Source organism: Camellia sinensis, chromosome 7 (genome assembly GCF_055761805.1).
Source record: "Camellia sinensis isolate YWXY chromosome 7, ASM5576180v1, whole genome shotgun sequence".
Taxonomy (NCBI): Eukaryota; Viridiplantae; Streptophyta; class Magnoliopsida; order Ericales; family Theaceae; genus Camellia; species Camellia sinensis.
The window spans coordinates 20,501,464-20,512,500 of NC_138967.1; the positions used below are offsets into that span (position 1 = coordinate 20,501,464).

The window sequence follows — 11,037 nt, forward strand, 5'->3', positions numbered from 1 at the left end:
TATCTATAAAAATAAATGACAATTGTTATTTGAAATATAAAACAAAGTATAAATGTAAGTGGATGAAAGGGTTAATGATATCCGATCAAATTGATTTTTTACAGGTATGTTCTACTCATTATATTTTAAAATGTGAACCATTTAGATTATTGAAACGGATCTCGAAATGGGCTCATATTGCCACACAACAACCACCCCATTTCCCCAAAAAACGAGATTACCAAATCTGAACACTCTCTTAAATTGACATGATGACTTAGCCTCCGTTTGGGAAGTGGGTTGACTTTTTAGCTTTTTGGCTTTTTTGACTATTTTAGCCTGGTCTAAAAAGTTTGGTTTGAGAAGGACTTTTTAGCTTTTTTGACTTTTTTTTGTGAGAGAATAGTATAAATTATGGGTTGGATGTGATGTTTTGTTTGTTATGGTTAAAATAGCCTATTTTGTTTTTTGTGGCTATTTTAGCCCCAAAACCACTTGCCAAACACCACCTCCCATTGAAAAAATAGTTTATTTTTTGAACCCAAGTATCATTACCTTTAGCAATATTTTTCCCAAGAAAAAAAGCAATGTGCGCTCACAATTTATGTCGATCAGTAGGGGCCCCGAAACTCTAATCTTAAAACAAAAGACACACGGTTCATTGTTGTTTCAGTAGGGACCCCAAAACTCTAATCTTTGGGTTGAAGGTTTAATACAAATAGAAGTACTGCAAGAAACCAGAGAGAAGCTCACAATTTATTTATTTATTTTTTGTTGTTGTTTTCGAAAGCAGAAGAAAGTTTAATCAACTTGTTTACATTGTAACAAACAGGCCAATAAGCGTGTTGCGAATTACACACTGATTTGTTTACCCCGGTTATTTACACCAGTTGATGTGGATTCATCCTACTTGATTCCAAGTAAATCACCCGAACATATCTAAGAATTTATTATTGTTTGACCACAAGACAAAAATAGATATGGATAAGATGTGTAGCCCACAATTCTGTTTGCAGATAAGGTATAATATAACTTTGCTTTTCAAGGAAACTTAAAGAATTTTCTTCCAAAAACTTTATAAAAAAAAAAATTATTAAAAAGAATCTTATTACTGTAACAAGTTTATCTTCATTTTGTTTATGGTAGGTAATCAATGATTCATTAATAGTGAAGCACTGAATAGAAAGCTACGGAGGGACATACCTATTTTACAAAATAATAGTTTCAACTAAAAGCAGAGCCATTGATTTGTCTTGTCTCTAGCTATTGATATTGCTTCAGGATTTGCTAGAGATGTTCCAAATCCTAGCAATCAACATCTTCAGGATTTGCTAGAGATGTTCCAGGATTTGCTAGAGATGCCAATTACCTTCGCTGTTCTGGACTTGCCATCAACATCTAATCTTTGCTCTCATATCTTCTTCAATCATCTTAAATATTTTTGCAACATCTCTCCTTACTTGAGTGAATAGTTGAACAGTGACTGAGTGACAATTACACAAGGCTCCTACTAAAAACACAACATATATGCAATCTTAGTCAGAACAAGCTGTTAATATATTAACATAAGTATAACATATGTATATAATATTTATATGTATATAATATTATACTCTAATATGAAGCCAGCTTTCATATATAATATAGTATGTAATTAGTATATAATATAATATGTAATATGCTTTCGGCTTGTCTCCTCTTTCGGCCGCCCACTTCCTTTCGGTGTGCCTTTTTCTTATTTTAGTAATGTAGACCATAATGATGTTTGTATTCAACTCTCCTATATAACGGAGCCTCCATTTGGTTTGTAATCAGAGTGTTAATAATACAGAAGCCTCTTTCAATATTACTCTCTCAACTCTCTCAATTTCTCTTTCATGGTATCAGAGCACAGGTGTGTGTCCTAAGTCTCTGCATCACTACTGCGTACCTCGTCCTTACCTAATACACAGATTGGACAGTACCATCACCTTCGTCTCTTCACGACGAAGCCAACGCCACCAGATTCATCATCATCTGCCGCCGCACGCGCCTCCACACGCCGCCAGAAAATTCGGCCACGCGCTCACTCGGTTCAGACGCGCTCTACGCGCTCCTACACTGTCCAGTGCTATCGTGCACCCCGGCCTCATCTGCTAACGTGCGCCGCGTGTTTCTGACGTCAGCCAACGTCAGCCCTAGCTGCTTCCGTGCGCCTTGTGCCTCTCGCCTGCTAACGTGCGCCGCGCCACTCTCTGCTAACGTGCGCCGCGCATCAGCCCTGTTTGACCAGCTTCGTTGACTTTTCCATTTTCGGCCTTTCTGGTCATATTTTTGGTCAGTTCACTCCTTTTCTGACTAATTTCGACCTTCTGAATTCACTGGTAACCTCAGTTTTTTCAGATTCTACCTCATTTGTGCTATTTTTCTCTCATGGATCGCCTAGACTCCACTACCCACCCTATTTCCGCTATTCTTGACGGGACTAATTATGTCCTATGGGCACAAGCTATGTCTGGCTTCCTGAAAGGAAAGAAACTTTGGCGCATCATTACTGGGGATGTATGCAAACCCGTTCCCGAGAACACAGATTCCGCTGCCACAGACTCCACTGCCAAATATATTGACCGACTGGAAGATTGGGATAGTAAAAACTATCAGATCATCACTTGGTTTCGCAATACTTCTATTACATCTATCAGCCTTCAGTTTGGTCGGTTCCAACTTGACTCTGCTTCCTCTCCTGCCAAAGCCATCTGGGATTTTTTACACGAACGCTATCAGACTACTGGCCTTGCTCACCAATATCAGCTTCTGAGTCATCTTCACGGTATGCGCCAAGAAACCACTCAAACCATTAATGATTTTCTCTCCCAAATGTATTATGCTTGGGATCAACTCGCTCTTTCTGAACCTACATGGGACTGTACTAAGGATGCTACCTTGTTTACTACTTACCGTGACCAACAGCGCTTGGTTCAGTTTCTCATGGCTCTCACTCCTCGCTTTGAGCCAGTACGCGCATCTCTCCTTCATCGAACTCCTTTACCTACTCTTGAGCAAGCAATTTCAGAACTGTTGTCCGAGGAAACTAGATTTGGTACTCTCCATCCACACCCTGTGGACTCTGTTCTTGCCACTCCCCAGATTCGAAGTTCTCCTTCCTCACCTTCACCACAGAGGTCCAATGCCTGCAATTACTGTCACAACCGCAATCTTCCATCGACTCATCTTCTGGTTCATTGTCCAGTTCGTCTTTGTCGGTTTTGCAACAAGACTGGCCCTGGTCATCTCCAGCAAGATTGCTTTCGCAATCCCGCCCGTGCCTCTCGCAATGGTCCTTCCACCGGGAATTTTTCTCGCAGCCACTCTCACCGTTCTGGGACTCCGTCTAAACCAATACCTGCTCAACGCACTGCTGCTGCTGCCTCCGAGGATTTACCTTCCTCTGTCCCTATAGACCCTTCCACTCCAGTCTTCTCTCAAACCGATGTCGCAGCCATGTTTCAACATTTTTGGCAGCATTCCGGTACACCTCCATCTACTGCTTTATCTGTCACCGCAGGTAACACTTCTTGGTACTTTGATTCCGCTTGTTGTAATCACATGACCTTTGACCCTACTATTTTTACTTCTCTATCTTCTCCTCCTCATGTTCCTTCTATCCATACTGCTGATGGGTCTCTTCTGTCTGTCAGTCATGTTGGTTCTGTTTCAACCTCTCACTTATCTTTATCCCATGTCTATCTTATGCCTGCTCTTACTTTAAATCTTATCTCCATCAGTCAATTATGTGAGCATGGTCTAACTGTTACCTTTTCCCGTACTGGTTGTTTGGTGCAGGACCCTCGGACGAGGCAAACTCTTGGGATAGGCCGTAAGCATGGACGTCTCTACGAACTCATCCATCTTCATGTTCCAGCTTCCTCTCAGATCACAGCTCCTACCACTACCACTACTACCACAGCTCCTGCCACTACTACCACTACTACCACTGCTACCACTGCTCCTCCTTTATCTCCTTTTCAGCTTTGGCATTATCGTTTAGGTCATCTTTCTGTTGGTCGTTTAAAATCTCTAATTTCCAGTGGTCATTTAGGTCATGTAAGTTCTGATGTTTTAGATTGTGTGTCCTGTCAACTTGCCAAACAACCTGCTTTGTCGTTTAATAAAAGTGACTCTGTTTCTCTTGCACCATTTGATCTCATTCATTCTGATATTTGGGGACCTTCTCCTACTCCTACTATGGGAGGTGCACGCTATTTTGTTGTTTTTATAGATGATTTTTCCCGTTTTACCTGGTTATTTCTTATGAAAAATCGCTCTGAGCTCAAACAACTTTATTACAATTTTGCTACAATGGTTAAAACTCAATTTTCTAAAAATATTAAGATTTTTCGCTCCGACAATGCCATGGAATATAAAGATTTTGACTTTCTTTCCTTTCTTCAGAATCATGGTACTCAACCTCATCGTTCCTGTCCCGGTACGTCTCAACAAAATGGACGTGTTGAACGGAAACATCGACACATCCTTGACACTACTCGCGCTCTCCTTCTGTCTTCCTCTTGTCCGGAACATTTTTGGGGTGAGGCAGCTCTCACTGCTGCTTACACTATCAATTGTATCCCTACACCTGTCATTCATAATCACACTCCTTATGAGCGTCTGCATGGCACCTGTCCCCCTTACACCACCCTTAGGGTCTTTGGATCTGCCTGTTTTGTTCTTCTCCAACCTCATGAACGTACCAAACTTGAACCACGTTCTCGCCTTTGTTGCTTCTTAGGGTATGGTATTGAACACAAGGGGTATCGTTGTTGGGATCCTCTCTCCCAGCGCCTCCGTATCTCTCGTCATGTAGTCTTTTGGGAACACAAAATGTTTTCCTCTCTCTCTCTCTTCCGTTTGTCCGTTCCCTCACCCTCTCTGTTTTTTACTGACCCTTCCATGGATCTGTTCTCTGATGACCTTCCTCCCTCGCCCTCGCCCTCGCCAACCTCTCCACCACCCCTACCGGCCTCTCTCGAGACTATCTTGCCTTCTGGTCTGTCCCATGCCCCTGCTCACTCTGATGGTCCTGCTCTTGCTTCCTCGGGATCCTCCTCTCCTGGTGAGTCTCTCCCCCTGGCTCCTCCTGCCTCTACTCGACCACACCGGGTAACCCAACCTTCTACTCGTCTTCGTGACTTTATTGTTGGTTCTACTGCTTTTTCCACTTATGAACCGACCTCCTATCGTGAGGCTCGCTCTAATCATCTTTGGCAGCAAGCTATGACTGATGAATTGCAGGCTTTAGACAAAACTCACACTTGGGACATTGTTGATCTTCCTCCTGGCAAGACTGCCATTGGTTGCAAATGGGTCTACAAAATCAAAACTTGTTCTGATGGATCTATTGAGCGCTACAAAGCCCGCCTTGTTGCAAAAGGCTTCAACCAAGAGTATGGTATTGACTATGAAGAGACGTTTGCTCCTGTTGCTCGTCTCACCTCTGTTCGCAGCCTAATTGCGGTTGCTACCTCCCGACACTGGGATCTTTATCAAATGGACGTGAAAAATGCTTTCCTTAATGGGGTTCTTCTTGAGGAGGTCTACATGCAACCTCCCCCTGGGTCTACTTATCCCCCTCATAAAGTCTGCAAACTTCAGCGTGCTCTGTATGGTCTCAAACAAGCTCCGCGCGCTTGGTTTGCCAAGTTCAGCTCCACTATTCATGACTGTGGTTTCACCTCCAGTTCTTATGATACTGCTCTTTTTATCCGCAACACTGCTCAAGGGACCACCTTGCTTCTCCTTTATGTGGATGATATGATTATCACCGGTGACGATCTTGATGGTATTGTATGCCTTAAACAGTTTATTAGCCATCATTTCGAGATGAAAGATCTTGGTCCTCTCAGCTATTTCTTGGGTCTTGAAATCTTCCATGATTCCACGGGGTCTTTTCTCTCTCAGGCTAAGTATACCTCTGATCTTCTCACCCGTGCTGGTCTTACGGATTGCAAGACTGCCTCCACTCCTCTGGAGCCTCAGAGTCGTCTTACCCCTCTTGATGGCACTCTTCTCTCTGATGCTACCTTATATCGTCAGCTGGTTGGCAGCCTTGTCTATCTCACTGTTACTCGTCCTGATATTGCCTATGCTGTCCATATTGTCAGCCAGTTTATGTCAGCTCCTCGTACCCCTCACTATGCTGCCTTAGTCCGTATCCTTCGCTATCTCAAAGGTACCTTGTTTCATGGACTTCATTATTCCGCCCGGTCCTCTCTCCAGCTTCGTGCTTTTTCCGATGCTGATTGGGCTGGGGACCCTACTGACCGACGCTCTACTACCGGGTTCTGCTTTTTCTTGGGTGATTCTCTTATTTCTTGGCGCAGCAAGAAACAATCTCTTACTGCTCGCTCCAGTACCGAGGCCGAATATCGTGCTCTTGCTGATACTACTCAGGAACTGCTCTGGCTTCGTTGGCTTCTTGCTGACTTGGGTGTTTCCCCCTCTGGTGCTACTACTCTCTTTTGTGACAATCACAGTGCTCTTCAAATAGCTCACAATGATGTTTTTCATGATCGCACCAAGCACATTGAGATTGACTGTCACTTTATTCGTCAACACGTTACTCGTGGTACTGTCCATCTCCTTCCCATCTCCTCTGCTGATCAACCTGCTGATATCTTCACCAAAGCTCATTCTCCTGGCCGCTTCGTTGAACTTGTCTCCAAACTCCAGTTGGTTGCTCCTCCTTGAGTTTGCGGGGGGCTGTTAATATATTAACATAAGTATAACATATGTATATAATATTTATATGTATATAATATTATACTCTAATATGAAGCCAGCTTTCATATATAATATAGTATGTAATTAGTATATAATATAATATGTAATATGCTTTCGGCTTGTCTCCTCTTTCGGCCGCCCACTTCCTTTCGGTGTGCCTTTTTCTTATTTTAGTAATGTAGACCATAATGATGTTTGTATTCAACTCTCCTATATAACGGAGCCTCCATTTGGTTTGTAATCAGAGTGTTAATAATACAGAAGCCTCTTTCAATATTACTCTCTCAACTCTCTCAATTTCTCTTTCACAAGCCTTATTGGTGGGCCGAGCCGCCCTTATTAGAGTAAATATACCCTATTATTTATTTCCTCCAAATGTGATACAGAGATAACTTTATATACAAAAGTTTTGAAGCTCTTTAGTTGGTCAGAATCCTTACACCTCGCTAGGAGGTCAAGGACTCGATTTCCCTTCTCAAACTACGACCGCCGAGTTAGAAAAAATAAATAAAAAGAATATTGAATCTGATTTTCTTCGAAGAGCCCACAAATGCCAAACCATTGTGGTTTTCTACAAAAATGATCTGATTAAACCTTCTATATCCTTGAGTACCTTCACAGATAGGATGAAAAAAAAAGAAAAAAAAAAAAAAGCAACAATTTGAAACAGTACCTTCGGGTATGTCTAAGAAAAAAACAATACAAGTTTTATTATTTGCTCATTTATTAAACTGTCACTTATAATACAGTAATTGAACATACATAATGATAAAACTAACAATGTCTATGACGTCAAATATTAAATACCTAACTATTCATATTTACAAGTATTTTGTATTTCTCCATTTGAGGTAGCTGAAAAATGGTTTCTCTGGAACAGGTATCCACTTCACAAGCCAACCAATCGGCCAAGATACTGCAGCAAATCCGATACATACTACCCACTGCCACCAATTCAACCTCTCTGTACTTGCAAATTTCTTCAGGAATTCCACCATCACCACTTGAAGAACAATGGTAATCCCAATGATCGCCAAAAACAACTTGCTCCTATGTATTTCCTTGAAGACATTCTTCTTCTCAAGCTTCCTTGCATTGAATTCGTTGAAAACTTGGCAAAGCACAAAAGTATTGAAGATTAGCGTGTTGTTGACATTTGTATTCACCCCAAAGATTGATTTGCCTCCGAATTGTAAGGTCAGTAGCACGGCTATCTGGTAGAATGCTTGAGCTAGCAGGTTCCTCCACATAATGTTGGTGATGAGTGGTTTAGTTCGACCCACGGGTGGTTTATGCATGAGTTCTTTGGAGGGCTTTTCTGTGGCCAGAGCCAAAGCACCTAAGGTGTCCATGATCAAGTTCACCCACAATAACTGGACAGCTGTAAGTGGGACTTCACCGGCCGAAACTGCTGCGACAAAGTTGATGAAAAGGGCAGCAACATTCACAGTGAGCTGGAATTGGATGAATTTTTGAATGTTGTTGTAAACACATCTTCCCCACTTTAATACCGTGACTACAGAACCAAAGTTATCATCTAAAATGACAATATCTGAACTCTCTTTCGCCACTTCTGTTCCTTGAATCCCCATAGATAGACCTATATCTGCTTCCTTCAATGCTGGTGCATCATTCGTGCCATCACCAGTAACTGCCACAACATGGCCTTTCTGCTTCAAGCATTGCACCATGAGAAGCTTATCGAATGGGGAAGATCTGGCCATCACACAGATTTTATCAACTTTCTCCAATCGCTCCTCTGGAGTGTAATTGCGAAATTCTTCACCTTCTACCACTGCTCCACTAATATCCTGATTAGGCCTAAGTATCCCGCATTCAGTGGCTATAGCTCTAGCTGTGAAAACATTGTCGCCAGTGATCATTTTGATGTTCACTCCAGCATACTGACAAGCTTCCACGGCTTTCTGCACACCAGGCCGACATGGATCCTTTATACCTACCAATCCCAAAAGGGTCAAATTGCTGTCTTTCAAATTTTTGTTCACTTTTTCGCCTTCATTCTCTTCTTCTTGAACTTGTTTATGAGCAAAAGCAATGCATCGAAGGCTGCTCGTGGCCATACCTTGAATCATTTGATCAAATTTCTTCCTTTCAACATCATCCAAGACCTTGATTTCTCCAGAGACATCATAGTAATGGGAACACATTGCGAGCACCATCTCTGCAGCCCCTTTCCAATGCACATTGATCGTACTGTCATCCTTCTTCCTCATTGAAACGCCGCTTCTTTTCTTTGTTGAATTGAATGCTTCAACATGGAGGATTGAACAGCTCTGCTTCAGTTTCTCCATATCCATGTTTAGTTCCATGACAGCCCAAAAAAGAATTGCTTTTTCAGTGGGGCTGCCAGAGAACTCAAATTCGGGTCCTGAAGTGGACTTGTAAACAGTGCCTGTTGTATTCAAACCGACACCTTGGTGGAGCAATTCAAGAACATTGTCTGAAATTGAAGTTGAATTTCTTTCCTCCATCGATTCTTGGCCGAGCCAGAACTTTGTTACCTTCATTTGGTTGAGTGTGAGGGTTCCCGTTTTGTCAGTACAAATGACGGTGGCAGAACCCATTGTTTCACATGCAGAGAGCTTTCTCACCATTGCCTGATCAGCCATCATTCTCTTCATCGAATAAGCCAAAGTAAGTGTGACAGCCAATGGCAAGCCTTCAGGAATTGCAACAACAACAATAGTTACTGCAGCAGCTACAATCCCCACAACAGAATTGATAATGTCATCAACTTTTGTCTTGCTTCCATTGAACTCTGTATTTCCATTTGCATCTTTTGTATTGCCTGTGAAATACCGAACCAACAACACCACTAGAACTAGGAAAGCAACAACCAAACCAACCTTGCCTATGGCCGAGGTTAGTTTGTTGAGCCGGGCTTGTAAGGGAGTTTGCTCGTTGGTGTCGCGGCTGATTGTGCTCATCATCTCACCCCATGTCGTGCTCATGCCAACCGATGTCACAAGCATTCGGCCAAACCCATCAGCCACCTTGGTACCCGAAAACAAGAATGGATTTTTAGTAAGATTCACTTCGACGTGCTCGCTTTCGCCTGTCATGCTCGATTCATCAACTTGTAGCGAGTGCCCATCTATGAACAGGCCGTCAGCTGGAACCTGATCTCCAATCTTTAAGCAAACAACATCTCCAACAACAATTTCAAAAATCGAAACTTGTTGCCTCCTTCCATTTCTCACAACATCAATTGCGATATTGTTGCTAACTTTAGATAACTTGAGAAATTGCCTGTTTTGCTTGAAATTACTTCCTGCTGAGACTGCTATGACAAGAAAGACAGCGAAAAATATGCTGCCTCCATCGTACCACCCTTCTTTTAGCCCATTTTCTTTGATGCCGAAGCCAAGTGAAAGAGCTGCACATACTAAAAGGATTATAGTAGTAGGATCTTTCAAAGCCTCCCACACGAAACGATAGAAACGTTTCGTGGAAGGCCTTTGATATGTGTTAGTACCAAAAGCTTCGTGTCTGCTCGAAATATCTTCTTCGTCATCTCCATTTATTCCAAGCTCCAAATTGGTTTTGAGATCAGAAGCTAGACCATGAACTCCATGATGTTTTTCAACAAGCTCGTTTAGATTTTTCTTCTTGACAAGTTGGGTGAGGCTTGACTTATCAATGTTGGTGAAACAGGGGTGTGGTGGTTCGAAAACATCGATTACAACAACTCGGTTAGATGGAACAGGGGAGACCTTTCTCTTGTTCTTGGCTTTCAAGCAAGAAGAGATGACCCTTGAACAGTAGATTGTAGCAAATGCCAAGTGCCATCTATGTTTGTTGGGGTTATCAAGGCAGGTGGGTAGTTTGAGGACAGAGTCATGCGCGATTGTTTCAAATAATGTAAACATGCTTTGAAAAACAAAAATAAAAATAAAAATAGAGATTTGTTTCAAAAAGCAGAATGATATATGGTACGGTGTACGGAGGCAAGTCTAATAGTTACAACCTTATTATGACAATGAGAGATGAAATAAAAGAATAATATCGTGCAGAAACTAATGTAGCATGAAAAAATTAGCTCACTTCTGATACCGAAGAAGATCAAAGGTTGGCTCGGTGAAAGACACGTTCTCAAGCGACTTCAAGTCTTATATGAAGATTGCTGGTAATGGTAATGGCGTATTTGCAACAATATTTATAGAGGGCGCATTTTGTATCCGCGTAGCCGTAATTTCGTATGAGTTCACTTTGAAAAATCAAATATTTAATCATAAGAAGCAACAAAACACCTTCCGGGCATGAGGATAGGAATTTCTG

General features: G+C 42.0%; 1 protein-coding gene across 1 annotated transcript; it reads right to left on the reverse strand.

Moving 5' to 3' along the window:
- Window positions 1-7,420: 7,420 nt before the first annotated feature.
- Window positions 7,421-10,889, reverse strand: LOC114303581 (putative calcium-transporting ATPase 13, plasma membrane-type). The gene has a single exon (XM_082877561.1). It carries the CDS (start codon window positions 10,626-10,628, stop codon window positions 7,560-7,562), a length of 3,069 nt encoding a protein of 1,022 aa, XP_082733687.1. The 5' UTR covers window positions 10,629-10,889; the 3' UTR covers window positions 7,421-7,559.
- Between the last annotated feature and the right edge of the window lie 148 nt (window positions 10,890-11,037).